Source organism: Lampris incognitus, chromosome 2, assembly GCF_029633865.1.
Source record: "Lampris incognitus isolate fLamInc1 chromosome 2, fLamInc1.hap2, whole genome shotgun sequence".
In the NCBI taxonomy this organism is placed as follows: Eukaryota; Metazoa; Chordata; class Actinopteri; order Lampriformes; family Lampridae; genus Lampris; species Lampris incognitus.
The window spans coordinates 149,536,288-149,556,052 of NC_079212.1; the positions used below are offsets into that span (position 1 = coordinate 149,536,288).

The following is a 19,765-nucleotide window of genomic DNA, read 5'->3' on the forward strand; positions in this document are numbered from 1 at the left end:
TTCATGTCCAGACTATAGTATAAATAAAGTTACAGGACTGCTGCAGGTTCATGTCCAGACTGCAGTATAAATAAAGTTACAGCACTGCTGCAGGTTCATGTCCAGACTGCAGTATAAATAAAGTTACAGCACTGCTGCAGGTTCATGTCCAGACTGCAGTATAAATAAAGTTACAGCACTGCTGCAGGTTCGTGTCCAGACTGCAGTATAAATAAAGTTACAGCACTGCTGCAGGTTCATGTCCAGACTGCAGTATAAATAAAGTTACAGGACTGCTGCAGGTTCATGTCCAGACTGCAGTATAAATAAAGTTACAGCACTGCTGCAGGTTCGTGTCCAGACTGCAGTATAAATAAAGTTACAGGACTGCTGCAGGTTCGTGTCCAGACTGCAGTATAAATAAAGTTACAGCACTGCTGCAGGTTCAGGTCCAGACTGCAGTATAAATAAAGTTACAGGACTGCTGCAGGTTCATGTCCAGACTGCAGTATAAATAAAGTTACAGCACTGCTGCAGGTTCGTGTCCAGACTGCAGTATAAATAAAGTTACAGCACTGCTGCAGGTTCATGTCCAGACTGCAGTATAAATAAAGTTACAGCACTGCTGCAGGTTCATGTCCAGACTGCAGTATAAATAAAGTTACAGGACTGCTGCAGGTTCATGTCCAGACTGCAGTATAAATAAAGTTACAGCACTGCTGCAGGTTCATGTCCAGACTGCAGTATAAATAAAGTTACAGGACTGCTGCAGGTTCATGTCCAGACTGCAGTATAAATAAAGTTACAGGACTGCTGCAGGTTCATGTCCAGACTATAGTATAAATAAAGTTACAGGACTGCTGCAGGTTCATGTCCAGACTGCAGTATAAATAAAGTTACAGCACTGCTGCAGGTTCATGTCCAGACTGCAGTATAAATAAAGTTACAGGACTGCTGCAGGTTCGTGTCCAGACTGCAGTATAAATAAAGTTACAGGACTGCTGCAGGTTCATGTCCAGACTGCAGTATAAATAAAGTTACAGGACTGCTGCAGGTTCATGTCCAGACTGCAGTATAAATAAAGTTACAACACTGCTGCAGGTTCATGTCCAGACTATAGTATAAATAAAGTTACAGGACTGCTGCAGGTTCATGTCCAGACTGCAGTATAAATAAAGTTACAGCACTGCTGCAGGTTCATGTCCAGACTGCAGTATAAATAAAGTTACAGCACTGCTGCAGGTTCATGTCCAGACTATAGTATAAATAAAGTTACAGGACTGCTGCAGGTTCATGTCCAGACTGCAGTATAAATAAAGTTACAGGACTGCTGCAGGTTCGTGTCCAGACTGCAGTATAAATAAAGTTACAGCACTGCTGCAGGTTCATGTCCAGACTGCAGTATAAATAAAGTTACAGGACTGCTGCAGGTTCATGTCCAGACTGCAGTATAAATAAAGTTACAGGACTGCTGCAGGTTCATGTCCAGACTATAGTATAAATAAAGTTACAGCACTGCTGCAGGTTCATGTCCAGACTGCGGTATAAATAAAGTTACAGCACTGCTGCAGGTTCATGTCCAGACTGCAGTATAAATAAAGTTACAGCACTGCTGCAGGTTCATGTCCAGACTGCAGTATAAATAAAGTTACAGGACTGCTGCAGGTTCATGTCCAGACTGCAGTATAAATAAAGTTACAGCACTGCTGCAGGTTCATGTCCAGACTGCAGTATAAATAAAGTTACAGCACTGCTGCAGGTTCATGTCCAGACTGCAGTATAAATAAAGTTACAGGACTGCTGCAGGTTCATGTCCAGACTGCAGTATAAATAAAGTTACAGGACTGCTGCAGGTTCATGTCCAGACTGCAGTATAAATAAAGTTACAGCACTGCTGCAGGTTCGTGTCCAGACTGCAGTATAAATAAAGTTACAGCACTGCTGCAGGTTCATGTCCAGACTGCAGTATAAATAAAGTTACAGGACTGCTGCAGGTTCATGTCCAGACTGCAGTATAAATAAAGTTACAGCACTGCTGCAGGTTCATGTCCAGACTACAGTATAAATAAAGTTACAGGACTGCTGCAGGTTCATGTCCAGACTGCAGTATAAATAAAGTTACAGCACTGCTGCAGGTTCATGTCCAGACTGCAGTATAAATAAAGTTACAGGACTGCTGCAGGTTCGTGTCCAGACTGCAGTATAAATAAAGTTACAGGACTGCTGCAGGTTCATGTCCAGACTGCAGTATAAATAAAGTTACAGGACTGCTGCAGGTTCATGTCCAGACTGCAGTATAAATAAAGTTACAACACTGCTGCAGGTTCATGTCCAGACTATAGTATAAATAAAGTTACAGGACTGCTGCAGGTTCATGTCCAGACTGCAGTATAAATAAAGTTACAGCACTGCTGCAGGTTCATGTCCAGACTGCAGTATAAATAAAGTTACAGCACTGCTGCAGGTTCATGTCCAGACTATAGTATAAATAAAGTTACAGGACTGCTGCAGGTTCATGTCCAGACTGCAGTATAAATAAAGTTACAGGACTGCTGCAGGTTCGTGTCCAGACTGCAGTATAAATAAAGTTACAGCACTGCTGCAGGTTCATGTCCAGACTGCAGTATAAATAAAGTTACAGGACTGCTGCAGGTTCATGTCCAGACTGCAGTATAAATAAAGTTACAGGACTGCTGCAGGTTCATGTCCAGACTATAGTATAAATAAAGTTACAGCACTGCTGCAGGTTCATGTCCAGACTGCGGTATAAATAAAGTTACAGCACTGCTGCAGGTTCATGTCCAGACTGCAGTATAAATAAAGTTACAGCACTGCTGCAGGTTCATGTCCAGACTGCAGTATAAATAAAGTTACAGGACTGCTGCAGGTTCATGTCCAGACTGCAGTATAAATAAAGTTACAGCACTGCTGCAGGTTCATGTCCAGACTGCAGTATAAATAAAGTTACAGCACTGCTGCAGGTTCATGTCCAGACTGCAGTATAAATAAAGTTACAGGACTGCTGCAGGTTCATGTCCAGACTGCAGTATAAATAAAGTTACAGCACTGCTGCAGGTTCATGTCCAGACTGCAGTATAAATAAAGTTACAGCACTGCTGCAGGTTCATGTCCAGACTGTAGTATAAATAAAGTTACAGGACTGCTGCAGGTTCATGTCCAGACTGCAGTATAAATAAAGTTACAGGACTGCTGCAGGTTCGTGTCCAGACTGCAGTATAAATAAAGTTACAGCACTGCTGCAGGTTCATGTCCAGACTATAGTATAAATAAAGTTACAGGACTGCTGCAGGTTCATGTCCAGACTGCAGTATAAATAAAGTTACAGGACTGCTGCAGGTTCGTGTCCAGACTGCAGTATAAATAAAGTTACAGCACTGCTGCAGGTTCATGTCCAGACTGCAGTATAAATAAAGTTACAGGACTGCTGCAGGTTCATGTCCAGACTGCAGTATAAATAAAGTTACAGCACTGCTGCAGGTTCATGTCCAGACTACAGTATAAATAAAGTTACAGGACTGCTGCAGGTTCATGTCCAGACTGCAGTATAAATAAAGTTACAGCACTGCTGCAGGTTCATGTCCAGACTGCAGTATAAATAAAGTTACAGGACTGCTGCAGGTTCATGTCCAGACTGCAGTATAAATAAAGTTACAGGACTGCTGCAGGTTCATGTCCAGACTGCAGTATAAATAAAGTTACAGGACTGCTGCAGGTTCATGTCCAGACTATAGTATAAATAAAGTTACAGGACTGCTGCAGGTTCATGTCCAGACTACAGTATAAATAAAGTTACAGGACTGCTGCAGGTTCATGTCCAGACTGCAGTATAAATAAAGTTACAGGACTGCTGCAGGTTCATGTCCAGTCTCTAACGTGTCCCGCAGTAATATTCTGGTTCATTATGAGCTTTACTCCGACACTAATAAACCCGTGTTTGTGTGTGTGTGTGTGTGTGTGTGTGTGTGTGTGTGTGTGTGTGTGTGTGTGTGTGTGTGTGTGTGTGTGTGTGTGTGTGTGTGTGTTTAGGACCTACATGCGAGTTAAGGACAGAGTGCAGGCTGACAAAGACAAGGTAGGAAGAGTTAAAAAAAAATCTTCCTTTTAACGTTAAAATAGTTAAATATTACTGTTCACCGTCTGTCTCTCATTACCTGTCTGTCTCTCATTACCCGTCTGTCTCTCATTACCCGTCTTTCTCTCATTACCTGTCTGTCTCTCATTACCCGTCTGTCTCTCATTACCTGTCTGTCTCTCATTACCCGTCTGTCTCTCATTACCCGTCTGTCTCTCATTACCTGTCTGTCTCTCATTACCCATCTGTCTCTCATTACCCGTCTGTCTCTCATTACCTGTCTGTCTCTCATTACCTGTCTGTCTCTCATTACCCGTCTGTCTCATTACCTGTCTGTCTCTCATTACCTGTCTGTCTCTCATTACCCGTCTGTCTCTCATTACCTGTCTGTCTCTCATTACCTGTCTGTCTCTCATTACCCGTCTGTCTCTCATTACCTGTCTGTCTCTCATTACCTGTCTGTATCTCTGGTGTGTGTGTGTGTGTGTAGGTCCTGGTTGTGAATCCTGTGTTTTTTAAATATGCTCATGAGCACTGGACAGAGCGTCATGGGAGGTATCCCTCCACCGGCATGCTGGCCCTCATCTTCGCCCTCCACACCTGTGACCAGGTACACAACCCTGTGTGTGTGTGTGTGTGTGTGTGTGTGTGTGTGTTACATATGGGGAATTCATTATAATTTATATTCTACAGATGCATGTGCAACTAAACAAATATGAATAATGTCCACAGAACAATGACATTCATAATACATAATTACCATAATACATAATTACCATAATACATAATTACCATAATACTTATATCATCATCAAAAAGAAAGGAATTGTTCATATGTAATATTGTCATTTGCATGACAAACAACATTCATTCAAAACTGTGACAAATTAACACCAAACAAACAACACATCACAGAAGGTGAATCAGTTCATGTGGACACAATGTTCGCTGACAGACACGTGTCATCATCATATGAGTGACATCATAATATGAGTGACATCATCATATAAGTGTCATCATCGTATGAGTGACTTCATCATATAAGTGTCACCATCATATACGTAAGTGACCTCTGACTGCAGGTGTCCCACTGTCATACTATAATAAATCCTACTATAATACGTCTTCATACTGTAATACTATCATACTATAATAAATCCTACTATAGTACGTCTTCATACTGTAATACTGTCATACTATAATAAATCCTACTACAGTATGTCTTCATACTGTAATACTGTCATACCAGAATAAATCCTACTATAGCATGTCTTCATACTATAATACTGTCATACTATAATAAATCCTACTATAGTACGTCTTCATACTGTAATACTGTCATACTATAATAAATCCTACTACAGTATGTCTTCATACTGTAATACTGTCATACCAGAATAAATCCTACTACAGTATGTCTTCATACTATAATACTGTCATACTATAATAAATCCTACTATAGTACGTCTTCATACTGTAATACTGTCATACTATAATAAATCCTACTATAGTACGTCTTCATACTGTAATACTGTCATACTATAATAAATCCTACTACAGTATGTCTTCATACTGTAATACTGTCATACCAGAATAAATCCTACTATAGCATGTCTTCATACTGTAATACTGTCATACTATAATAAATCCTACTATAGTATGTCTTCATACTGTAATATTGTCATACTATAATACTGTCATTCTATAATATATCCTACTATAGTATGTCTTCATACTATAATACTGTCATACTATAATAAATCCTACTATAGTACGTCTTCATACTGTAATACTGTCATACTATAATAAATCCTACTATAGTGCGTCTTCATACTGTAATACTGTCATACTATAATAAATCCTACTACAGTATGTCTTCATACTGTAATACTGTCATACCATAATAAATCCTACTACAGTATGTCTTCATACTATAATACTGTCATACTATAATAAATCCTATTATAGTACGTCTTCATACTGTAATACTGTCATACCAGAATAAATCCTACTATAGTACGTCTTCATACTGTAATACTGTCATACCAGAATAAATCCTACTATAGCATGTCTTCATACTGTAATACTGTCATACTATAATAAATTCTACTATAGTATGTCTTCATACTGTAATATTGTCATACTATAATACTGTCATACTATAATACTGTCATTCTATAATATATCCTACTATAGTATGTCTTCATACTATAATACTGTCATACTATAATAAATCCTACTATATTACGTCTTCATACTGTAATACTGTCATACTATAATAAATCCTACTATAGTACGTCTTCATACTGTAATACTGTCATACTATAATAAATCCTACTATAGTGCGTCTTCATACTGTAATACTGTCATACTATAATAAATCCTACTATAGTACGTCTTCATACTGTAAATCTGTCATACTATAATAAATCCTACTATAGTATGTCTTCATACTATAATACTGTCATACTATAATAAATCCTACTATAGTACGTCTTCATACTATAATACTGTCATACCATAATATATCCTACTATAGTACGTCTTCATACTGTAATACTGTCATACCAGAATAAATCCTACTACAGTATGTCTTCATACTGTAATACTGTCATACCAGAATAAATCCTACTATAGCATGTCTTCATACTGTAATACAGTCATACTATAATAAATCCTACTATAGTATGTCTTCATACTGTAATATTGTCATACTATAATACTGTCATACTATAATACTGTCATTCTATAATATATCCTACTATAGTATGTCTTCATACTATAGTACTGTCATACTATAATAAATCCTACTATAGTACGTCTTCATACTGTAATACTGTCATACTATAATAAATCCTACTATAGTACGTGTTCATACTGTAATACTGTCATACCATAATAAATCCTACTATAGTACGTTTTCATACTGTAATACTGTCATACTATAATAAATCCTACTACAGTACGTCTTCATACTGTAATACTGTCATACTATAATATATCCTACTATAGTACGTCTTCATACTATAATACTGTCATACTATAATAAATCCTACTATAGTACGTCTTCATACTGTAATACTGTCATACTATAATAAATCCTACTATAGTACGTCTTCATACTGTAATACTGTCATACTATAATAAATCCTACTGCAGTACGTCTTCATACTGTAATACTGTCATACTATAATATATCCTACTACAGTACGTCTTCATACTGTAATACTGTCATACTATAATATATCCTACTATAGTACGTCTTCATACTGTAATACTGTCATACTATAATAAATCCTACTATAGTTTGTCTTCATACTATAATACTGTCATACTATAATAAATCCTACTATAGTACGTCTTCATACTGTAATACTGTCATGCCATAATATATCCTACTATAGTACGTCTTCATACTGTAATACTGTCATACCATAATAAATCCTACTACAGTACGTCTTCATACTGTAATACTGTCATACCATAATAAATCCTACTACAGTACGTCTTCATACTGTAATACTGTCATACTATAATAAATCCTACTACAGTACGTCTTCATACTGTAATACTGTCATACTATAATAAATCCTACTACAGTACGTCTTCATACTGTAATACTGTCATACCATAATAAATCCTACTACAGTACGTCTTCATACTGTAATACTGTCATACTATAATAAATCCTACTACAGTACGTCTTCATACTGTAATACTGTCATACTATAATAAATCCTACTATAGTACGTCTTCATACTGTAATACTGTCATACCATAATATATCCTACTATAGTACGTCTTCATACTGTAATACTGTCATACCATAATAAATCCTACTACAGTACGTCTTCATACTGTAATACTGTCATACCATAATAAATCCTACTACAGTACGTCTTCATACTGTAATACTGTCATACCATAATAAATCCTACTACAGTACGTCTTCATACTGTAATACTGTCATACTATAATAAATCCTACTACAGTACGTCTTCATACTGTAATACTGTCATACCATAATAAATCCTACTACAGTACGTCTTCATACTGTAATACTGTCATACCATAATAAATCCTACTACAGTACGTCTTCATACTGTAATACTGTCATACCATAATAAATCCTACTACAGTACGTCTTCATACTGTAATACTGTCATACTATAATAAATCCTACTATAGTACGTCTTCATACTGTAATACTGTCATACTATAATATATCCTACTATAGTACGTGTTCATACTGTAATACTGTCATACTATAATAAATCCTACTATAGTACGTCTTCATACTGTAATACTGTCATACCATAATAAATCCTACTACAGTACGTCTTCATACTGTAATACTGTCATACCATAATAAATCCTACTACAGTACGTCTTCATACTGTAATACTGTCATACCATAATAAATCCTACTACAGTATGTCTTCATACTGTAATACTGTCATACTATAATAAATCCTACTACAGTATGTCTTCATACTGTAATACTGTCATACTATAATACATCCTACTACCGTATGTCTTCATACTGTAATACTGTCATATTATAATAAATCCTACTACAGTATGTCTTCATACTGTAATACTGTCATGCTTTAATAAATCGTACTACAGTATGTCTTCATACTGTAATACTGTCATACTAAAATACATCCTACTACAGTATGTCTTCATACTGTAATACTGTCATACTATAATACATCCTACTACAGTATGTCTTCATACTGTAATACTGTCATACTATAATAAATCCTACTACAGTATGTCTTCATACTGTAATACTGTCATACTATAATAAATCCTACTATAGTATGTCTTCATACTGTAATACTGTCATACTATAATAAATCCTACTATAGTATGTCTTCATACTGTAATACTGTCATACCAGAATAAATCCTACTATAGTATGTCTTCATACTGTAATACTCTCATACCAGAATAAATCTTACTATAGTATGTCTTCATACTATAATACTGTTATACTATAATAAATCCTTCAATAGTATGTTTTCGTACTATAATACTGTGGTGGACACGTATTGGGGACAGAATTCAACCCAGGAACTAAGGGTTAAGTCATGGTTGCCCTGGCAGGTTAACGCAGGGTTAAGTTATGGTTGTCCAGCCAGTTTTCTGGTTATTCTTGCCACCTCCGCTCAGTCGAGCTGTGGTTTGGTTGTCTCTCTGATTTACCGTGGATTAAAGAAAGTTGCCTACACGGCTACAGTGTGAACCTACGGTCTTCTCCGTTCCTTCGGCTCTACACTGGTGACCCCGACGTCGGTTTTCGGATAAGTTTTCTGAAACCACACACATTATGGCTACGAACGCCGTTGCAATTAAACTGCCGGAGTTTTGGGAGTCTTCCGCGGCTACGTGGTTCACACAGGCTGAGGCACAGTTCGCACCGCTCAGAGACATAACAGCGGACGAGACCAGGTGCTACTACGTAGTGGCAGCGCTGGGGGGCGCTACAGCTTCCAGGATAAGCGGTTTCATAACCAACCCACCGGCCGATGGTAAATACGCCGCACTTAAACATCTCCTCCTTGAAACTTTTGAACTGTCAACAACGGAGAGAGCACGTCGCCTCTTCGCAATTCAGGGCTTGGGAGATGGCAAACCATCGGAGCTAATGAGCAGGATGTTAAACCTACTGGGTCAAGAAAAGCCATGTTTCCTGTTTATGGAGCTGTTTCTGCGCAACATGCCGCCCCACGTCCAGACTGCGCTCGCTAACTCCACCATCACTGATCCCCGTGAGCTGGCAAAGGAGGCTGACCGATTCTTCGTTGCTACACAACGTTCCTCCCATGCCGGGGTGCTGGCTCCTACCTTCACTGGCCCCCCGCCGACATCGCGGGCGTGGCCCGACGGTGGCGCCACAGCATCAGACCGCTACAAGCCCTCTGGACTCTGTATGTACCACGCTCGATTTGGTGCGAAAGCTAAACGGTGCCGTTCCCCCTGCAACTACAGGCCGACGGGAAACGAGAGGGCCAACACTCAGTAGTGGCCATGAGTGTTGGCGATACGAGCAGGCTACTCTTCATCCTCGACACCATCTCCGGTCGGCGATTTCTTTGTGACACGGGCGCACAGAGAAGCGTGCTCCCTGCTACTGACGTCGACATCATGGGCGGGGAGCGGGGCCCCCAGTTGGCGACGGCTGACGGCAGCCCTATCCACACCTACGGCGTGCGGTCTGTAGAACTGTGTTTCGGTGGACAACGTTTCACGTGGGAGTTCGTCATGGCCAATGTAACGCTTCCCCTCCTCGGAGCTGATTTTTTGTGCGCTTACGGTTTACTAGTGGACATTCAGAACAGCCGTCTGGTCGATGCCTTAACCTTCTCCTCCTTCGCATGTACGCGGAGGGAAGCGGCCTATGCAGGTCTAGCCAACTCTCTCTCAGAGGCAGACAAGTTCACCCGCCTCCTCGCTGAGTTCCCTGACCTCACCCAGCCTACCTTCTCTGCACCCACCGCTAAGCATGGGGTGGAGCATCACATTGCTACGAAGGGGCCCCCGGTCTACGCCAGAGCCAGGCGTCTCGACCCCGCCAAACTCGCCATTGCCAAGTCTGAGTTCGAGCACCTGGAACGCATGGGGATCATCCGCCGCTCTGACAGCCCGTGGGCGTCCCCACTCCACATCGTCGCTAAGCCTGATGGAGGTTGGCGCCCATGCGGGGACTACCGCCGACTAAATGACGCCACCACGCCTGACCGCTATCCTGTCCCGCATATCCAGGACTTTTCTGCAAACCTGTCTGGCAAATGCGTCTTCTCAAAAGTCGACCTGGTCCGTGGTTATCATCAAGTTCCCGTGCACCCCTCAGACATCCCCAAGACAGCGGTGACTACCCCATTCGGCCTATTTGAATTCCTACGAATGCCATTTGGACTCAAAAACGCGGCCCAGTCCTTTCAGCGGCTGATGGATTCAGTGCTCCGTGGCCTTCCTTTCATCTTCGTCTATTTGGACGACATACTCATCGCCAGCGCCTCCGAGGAAGAACACCTGTCCCATCTTCATGCCCTCTTCACACGCCTCAGCCAGCATGGGCTGATTGTCAACCCGGCGAAGTGCCGGTTCGGGCTGACAGCCATGGATTTCCTCGGGCACCGCATCACTGGGGACGGGGCAGTCCCCCTGCCCTCAAAGGTGGAAGCGGTGGCGGCCTTTCCGCGCCCCCAAACAGCTCGTGCGCTCAGGGAGTTCATCGGGATGGTGACATTCTACCACCGCTTCATTCCTCGAGCCGCCTTTATCATCCGGCCACTGTACGAGGCGCTGAAAGGCATGTCCCCCAACCAGGCGGTCGACTGGACAGTAGAGCGGGACCGTGCGTTCACCGAGACTAAAGCTGCGCTCTCCCAGGCTACCCTGCTAGCGCATCCTTCACCTACAGCGCCTATTTCCATAACCACGGATGCATCGGACTATGCTGTTGGTGCGGTTCACGAACAGTGGGTGGGGGGGGCTTGGCAGCCTTTGGCCTTTTTCAGTCGCCAGCTTACACCCCGAGAGCGCAAGTATAGTACTTTTGACAGGGAACTCCTCGGTCTCTGGCTCGCCGTCCGGCATTTCCGTTTCCTGCTAGAGGGCCGCGAGTTTACTGCGTACGTGGACCACAAGCCCCTCACGTTTGCCATGTCCAAGACGGCCGAGCCATGGTCCGCTCGCCAGCAGCGACAACTCTCCTACATTTCGGAATTCACTACCGACATCCAGCACGTCGCTGGTAAGTCTAACCAGGTAGCTGACTGCCTCTCTAGGGCAGTGATTGGAGCGGTCCACCTAGGCCTTGACTATGCACAGATGGCTGCTGACCAGGCCACGGACCCGAGCATCCTCCGTCTCCGGGCCTCCGACACGGGGCTCCGCCTGCAGGACGTTCCTTTCAGCGACACAGGTGTCACCCTCCTGTGTGACGTCTCCACAGGACAGCCCAGGCCCATCGTCCCGCACAGCTGGAGACGCCCCGTATTTGAAGCTGTGCACGGCCTCTCTCATCCAGGCGGTAAGCCATCCGTGCGCCTGACCTCTGCTAAGTTTGTGTGGGAGGGACTTAAGAGAGACGTGAAAGCGTGGGCCGACTCGTGTGTTGCCTGTCAGCGGGCTAAGATACACCGCCACATTAAGGCGCCCCTGGAACGCTTCGCAGTGCCGGAGAGACGATTTGACCATGTCCACGTCGACCTGGTTGGTCCCCTACCCCCCTCCCATGGGTTCACCTACCTCTTCACTGTGGTGGACAGGACTACGCGCTGGCCTGAAGCTGTTCCCCTGGCATCCACGACGTCTGCTGATGTGGCCCGGGCTTTTATTGGGTCGTGGGTCTCACGTTTCGGTACGCCTTCCGACCTTTCATCTGACCGTGGGCCACAGTTTACCTCAGAGCTATGGAATGCTGTGGGTGAGGCTCTGGGCGTCAAGCTTCATCGCACTACCGCCTACCACCCTCAGGCGAACGGCCTATGTGAGCGCTTCCACCGGTCCATGAAGGCTGCGCTTCGGGCTACTCTCAAGGACTGCAACTGGGTCGACAAGCTCCCATGGGTCATGCTGGGCCTGCGGACCGCCCCGAAGGAAGACCTACAAGCCTCCTCTGCGGAGCTGGTGTACGGCACGCCGCTGCGAGTCCCAGGCGATTTCATGCCCAATGCAACGCGTCCCTGGTCAGCTGTGGACCAACGAGCCTCCTTGCTGGACGGGGTCAGAGCTTTCACACCCGTCCCTACCGCCCAACACGGCGCTCCGGTGTCCCAGGTGCCCCCAGGTCTGCAGTCAGCGGACTACGTGTTCATCCGTCACGACGCACACCGCCCCCCTCTGCAACCCCCTTATGACGGCCCCTTCCGCGTCCTGGAACGGGGAACTAAGCACCTGGTGGTGGATTTTGGGGGCACGGCCGAGCATGTTTCAGTGGACCGAGTTAAACCCGCACACCTGGACTTGACGCAGCCGTTGGAGTTAGCCCAACCTCCTCGTCGCGGTCGTCCCCCGGCTCCGCCTCCTCCCCCCGTGGAGGCCCGAGCTGCCTCGTCTGCTCCTCAGGCCGACCTCCACAGGCCCGCGTCAATGCCTCCCAGAGACACTCCGGCCCCTGTTATCCGGAGCCGCCGCGGACGGCCTGTCGTCCACCCGCGCCTGCCTGACTTCGATTACTAGGGCGAATTCTGGGGGGGCTCATGTGGTGGACACGTATTGGGGACAGAATTCAACCCAGGAACTAAGGGTTAAGTCATGGTTGCCCTGGCAGGTTAACGCAGGGTTAAGTTATGGTTGTCCAGCCAGTTTTCTGGTTATTCTTGCCACCTCCGCTCAGTCGAGCTGGGGTTTTGTTTGTCTCGCTGATTTACCGTGGATTAAAGAAAGTTGCCTACACGGCTAAAGTGTGAACCTACGGTCTTCTCCGTTACTTCGGCTCTACAATACTGTCATACTGGAATAAATCCAATACTGTCATGCTATAATGAATCGTGCCATAGTACGTCTTCATACTACAGTACTGTCAGAATAGATCCTACTATAGTAAGTCTTCGTACTACAATACTGTCATACTAGAATAAATCCTTCTATAGTGTGTCTTCATACTACAATACTGTCATATTAGAATAAATCCTGCTATAGTATGTCTTCATACTATAATGCTGTCATACTATAATACTGTCATACTAAAATCAAACCTGCTATAGTGTGTCTTCATACTACAAACTGTCATACTATAATAAATCCTACAATAGTATTTCTTCATACTATAATACTGTCATACTATAATAAATCCTTCTATAGTATGTCCCCATACTATAATACTGTCATACTAGAATAAACCCTGCTATAGTATGTCTTCATACTGTAATACTGTCATAATATAATAAATCCTACTATAGTATGTCTTCATACCAGAATAAATCTTACCATAGTATGTCTTTATACTATAATACTGTCATACTATAATACATCCTACTATCATATGTATTCATACTACAATACTGTAATGCTATAATAAATCCTTCTATAGTATGTTTTTATACTATAATACTGTCATACTAGAATTAATCCTGCTATAGTATGTCTTCATACTGTAATACTGTCATAATATAATAAATCCTACTATAGTATGTCTTCATACTAGAATAAATCTTACTATAGTATGTCTTTATACTATAATACTGTCATACTATAATACATCCTACTATCATATGTCTTCATACTACAATACTGTAATACTATGATAAATCCTACTATAGTATGTCTGCATACTACAATAGTGTCATAGTAGAATAAACCTTCAATAGTATGTTTTCGTACTATAATACTGTCATACTAGAATAAATCCTATTGTAGTATGTCTTCATACTACAATACTGTAATACTATAATAAATCCTACTATAGTATGTCTGCATACTACAATAGTGTCATAGTAGAATAAATCCTTCAATAGTATGTTTTCGTACTATAATACTTTCATACTAGAATAAATCCAATACTGTCATGCTATTTTGAATCGTGTTATAGTACGTCTTCATACTATAATACTGTCAGAATAAATACTACTATAGTATGTCTTCGTACTACAATACTGTCATAGTAAAATAAATCCTTCTACAGTTTTTCACACTATAATACTGTCATACTAGAATAAATCCTTCTAAAGTGTGTCTTCATACCACAATACTGTCATACTAGAATAAATCCTGCTGTAGTATGTCTTCATACTATAATACTGTTATACTAGAATCAAACCTGCTATAGTATGTCTTCATACTACAATACTGTCATACTATAATAAATCCTGCTGTAGTATGTCTTCATACTATAATACTGTTATACTAGAATCAAAACTGCTATAGTATGTCTTCATACTACAATACTGTCATACTAGAATAAATCCTGCTGTAGTATGTCTTCATACTATAATACTGTTATACTAGAATCAAACCTGCTATAGTATGTCTTCGTACTACAATACTGTCATACTAGAATAAATCCTTCTAAAGTGTGTCTTCATACCACAATACTGTCATACTAGAATAAATCTTGCTATAGTATGTCTTCATACTACAATACTGTCATACTAGAATAAATCCTGCTGTAGTATGTCTTCATACTATAATACTGTTATACTAGAAGAAATCATACTACAGTTTGTCTTCATACTATAATACTGTCATACTAGAATAAATCCTGCTGTAGTATGTCTTCATACTATAATACTAACATACTAGAATAAATCCTGCTATAGTACGTCGTCATACTATAATACTGTTATACTAGAATCAAACCTGCTATAGTATGTCTTCATACTATAATACGGTTATACTAGAATCAAACCTGCTATAGTATGTCTTCATACTGTAATACTGTTATACTAGAATCAAACCTGCTATAGTACGTCGTCATACTATAATACTGTTATACTAGAATCAAACCTGCTATAGTATGTCTTCATACTGTAATACTGTTATACTAGAATCAAACCTGCTATAGTACGTCGTCATACTATAATACTGTTATACTAGAATCAAACCTGCTATAGTATGTCTTCATACTATAATACTGTTATACTAGAATAAATCATACTACAGTTTGTGTTCATACTATAATACTGTCATACTAGAATAAATTCTCTTGTAGTATGTCTTCATACTGCGTCACATGTCACAGGGTGTTTTCCATCACATGTAACCTAAACTCATGTCAGATTTAACATGTCATGTATGTTGTGCTGCGGCCAGGTGTCGGTGTTTGGCTACGGGGCAGATCAGGAGGGAAACTGGCACCATTACTGGGAGGAGAACCGCTACGCTGGAGCCTTCAGGAAGACCGGAGTCCACAGTGCTGAATTCGAAACGCAGGTCATCCACCGCCTAGCCAAAGACGGCAAGATCAACCTGCACCTCTGACAGACAGACGGACGGACAGACAGACAGACAGACAGACAGACAGACAGACAGACAGACAGACAGACAGACAGACAGACAGACAGACAGACAGAAAGACAGACAGACAGATAGACAGAAAGACGGACGGACAGACAGGCAGACAGACTGACAGTAAGGCACAAAATCAAATTAAGAGCCTGACAAACAAAGACAGATGAACTGCCTATCACAGCGTACTGCAGAAGATACTGACAGACTGACTTCCTGACCACTAGACTGACTGACAGGACCACTTCCCGTTGTCTACCAGATAGACAAGGAGAAATGAAACAGTCCCACGCTGCAGGTGTGGAACCTCAAAGTAAAACCACTCCTTGGCCTCAATAGTGCCAATTGGCCGAGCCGTGAAGGGCGCAGTCATTCGCCCTTGTAAACCGTCATGGAGGGCGAGTTGCCCATCTACAACTCTGGAGAGGCATAAGCCATACCCAGACCTGGTTAAGTTTGGGTATGGGTTAGATGAGGTTAAGGTTAGAGTCATGATCTGGGAGGTCATCCTTTTCATCACACCATCTAGTGTTGGCTATGAAAGTGGAGTTTTCCATGTGTTCAGGACAACCATGGTCTCAGTTTTCAACCAGCGCACATTTTGGTGTAACTTTGGCTCTGACTAGTAACTCTTCACACCTGCAACCAATCACAATATAATACTGCTGAGGACACAAACAGGTTGTGATTCTTGTTCCAAGATGTGGGATGGTTTCATGCCTCCTCTTAAACTTCCAGGATGAGCAGGCAGAGCTACACCTGAAACCACATCTTGCTCATCTTAGCTAACAGCCTCCAACTGCAATCGGAGTAGTTTCTTTACTATTGACTGAGAGCTGGAGAGGTGGGAGGAGCTCTGCACTGACTGGATGGAGCCAAAGGTCTGCTGCAGGCTGTACCTGATCTGTGGTCTTTCTCTGGTACAAGAAACCAGATCTTTAATCAAGAAGGGCTGTTTTAAAGCTCACCACTATGAGAAACCAACTGAAGCACACACTTTGCTGGGATGAAGCACATAAACCCTGCTCACAGCTTTTTATTCCTTTTTATTTGATTTTTCTATTTTAAACAGGAACAATCTATGTAATCGAAGCAATCTGAGCACCTTTCCTTTTTGCAGGAGGCCTTGCTGTCCGAGGCAGCCATGTTTTTTCTTTGAGAGAGGATGCTGTTTTCATCTTTTATACCATTTTTAACCTAAACATGTATTCAAGTCTACACAACCGTCCTGATGTGAAAGATATGCCTCCGTCCGACACACAGGGCCACAGCCATGTTGTTTGACTGTGACTTCCTGTTTTGGATTTGAAGCCTGTGCCACTTCCTGCCATTTTCATAAACACAGCTGCAGGCTATGGGTGGGAGGAGTCTTGTACCTCGTGAGTCTGTGATTGATTCAGGTCTCCGTTCCATAGAAAGTGAATGTATGTGTTGCTGAGGGTGCCTCCGTTTACACTGGGGACTAATCCACCATCAATCCTTCGTCATGCTGGAGAACAAGATGTTTCTGATGCGCCACAATGTGGGCAAGGACCAGTTGTTTACTGGTTTTAGTCAGATTTGAAGTGGCTCGTGATTATTGGAATCACCTTCATCAGTCTGCTGCTGTTGCATGATAAAAACAGGGATCTTGGGCTTCAAACTGTTGCTGTTCCAACAGTTTTCCTGGTCCATGTGGACGTGGTTCAGCCATGTCGTGGCCCATCGTGGCTGTAAACAGAACTGTCTCTGGACGTGACTACTGTGATCAGTAGAGCTAGAACACCTAGCAGCAGCATCCACTGATAAACCAAAACAAGATGATATACTATAGCTTTAATCAATCTTCATTGTCGTCCTTCATGTTAAAAGTTCAGACTTGCTCACAAAGTTGTTACAGACAACTTTCTGAGAAGACCTTCAGGTTTTCCACACAGAAACTTAAAAAAAAACGTTTAGGGAGGACCATAAAACCATGAATGAAGATGATTAGAAAGGAGAACTTTTTGGATCTCCCTCACAGTAGTCAGCATCACGAGGCGTGTCCACGTGTCGAGATGGTTACTACACAACATCACCAACCTGCTTTCTGTAAAACACAACAGAAAAGTTGTACACGCTGGAAAACACAATCCTGTATGTGGCTCTGGGTTAATCCAGGTTCCCTCCGTTTCTCCTGTCGCTGTGAACAAGCTAAGCCAAATTGACTGTGGTTTCCTCCTGTCTGGATGAACAGGAACCGAGGATGCTGGTGTCCTGTTTGCAGCAAAGAGGACGGTCTAAACCACATAGAGCTCAGTTTACCTGTGATGATCTGCTGGACACACCTCCAGGAGAATGGATGAATGAGTCATGACTGAAAAGCTGGAGTCTATTAACGTGACCGTGCGTCTCTGTGCACTAATGTTTAAAGTGACTTGATTGAAACTGTAGTTTCTCTTTTAGGAAAAAAATAAAGTATTATTGGCCAATCACCATCAGCCTCGCATCACTGTTTACAAATCAGCCACCAGTTCAGTTTGGTTATCTCAATGGTAACATAATGACGTCATCGTGACGTGGTGGGGGGGCACCTCACTTTCTAGAGTAAAAAAAAAATGGATGTAGATTTTATTATAGTGGTCAGGTCACTTCATGTTAATCTTACTGATCTCAGATCAGCATTCGTACAATTTCTACAAAACAGTTAAACATGATGAGTTTGTTTCCAAGTCTTTCATTTCTCCATCAAAATGCTTTCTGCAAACACAACATGCACCATACACAGAGACCAGCAGCATGTTAGACACATGTACCATGCAGAGAGACCAGCAGCATGGTTAACACATGCACCATACACCAAGACCAGCAGCATGTTAGACACATGTACCATGCAGAGAGACCAGCAGCATGTTAGACACGTGTACCATGCAGGGACATGGACCAGCAGCATGTTAGACACATGTACCATGCAGAGAGACCAGCAGCATGTTAGACACATGTACCATGCAGAGAGACCAGCAGCATGTTAGACACGTGTACCATGCAGGGACATGGACCAGCAGCATGTTAGACACATGCACCATGCAGACAGACCAGCAGCATGTTAGACACATGTACCATGCAGAGAGACCAGCAGCATGTTAGACAAATGCACCATACAGAGAGACCAGCAGCATGTTAGACACATGCACCATGCAGACAGACCAGCAGCATGTTAGACACATGTACCATGCAGAGAGACCAGCAGCATGTTAGACAAATGCACCATACAGAGAGACCAGCAGCATGTTAGACACATGCACCATACAGAGAGACCAGCAGCATGTCAGACACATGCACCATGCAGACAGACCAGCAGCATGTTAGACACATGTATCATGCAGACAGACCAGCAGCATGTTAGATACGTGTACCATGCAGAGACATGGACCAGCAGCATGTCAGACACATGCACCATACAGAGAGACCAGCAGCATGTTAGACACATGCACCATACAGAGAGACCAGCAGCATGGTAAGCACATGTACCATGCAGACAGACCAGCAGCATGTTAGACACATGTACCATACAGAGAGACCAGCAGCATGTTAGACACATGTATCATGCAGAGAGACCAGCAGCATGTTAGACACATGTACCATGCAGACAGACCAGCAGCATGTTAGACACATGTACCATACAGAGAGACCAGCAGCATATTAGACACATGTACCATACAGAGAGACCAGCAGCATGTCAGACACATGCACCATACAGAGAGACCAGCAGCA

The 19,765-nt window shown here is 42.6% G+C and overlaps 1 protein-coding gene across 3 annotated transcripts in view; it reads left to right on the forward strand.

Moving 5' to 3' along the window:
* The window catches only part of st3gal8 (ST3 beta-galactoside alpha-2,3-sialyltransferase 8), a 72,460-nt gene extending 53,974 nt beyond the window's left edge, over positions 1-18,486 (forward strand). For all 3 annotated transcript variants that reach the window (XM_056273824.1, XM_056273826.1, XM_056273825.1), the window contains exons 7-9: positions 4,027-4,072; positions 4,563-4,682; positions 15,839-18,486. In XM_056273824.1, coding sequence (XP_056129799.1) covers positions 4,027-4,072; positions 4,563-4,682; positions 15,839-16,006 — 334 coding nt within the window. In that variant the 3' untranslated portion in view covers positions 16,007-18,486. The remainder of the gene's footprint in view (positions 1-4,026; positions 4,073-4,562; positions 4,683-15,838) is intronic.
* Positions 18,487-19,765: the final 1,279 nt, after the last annotated feature.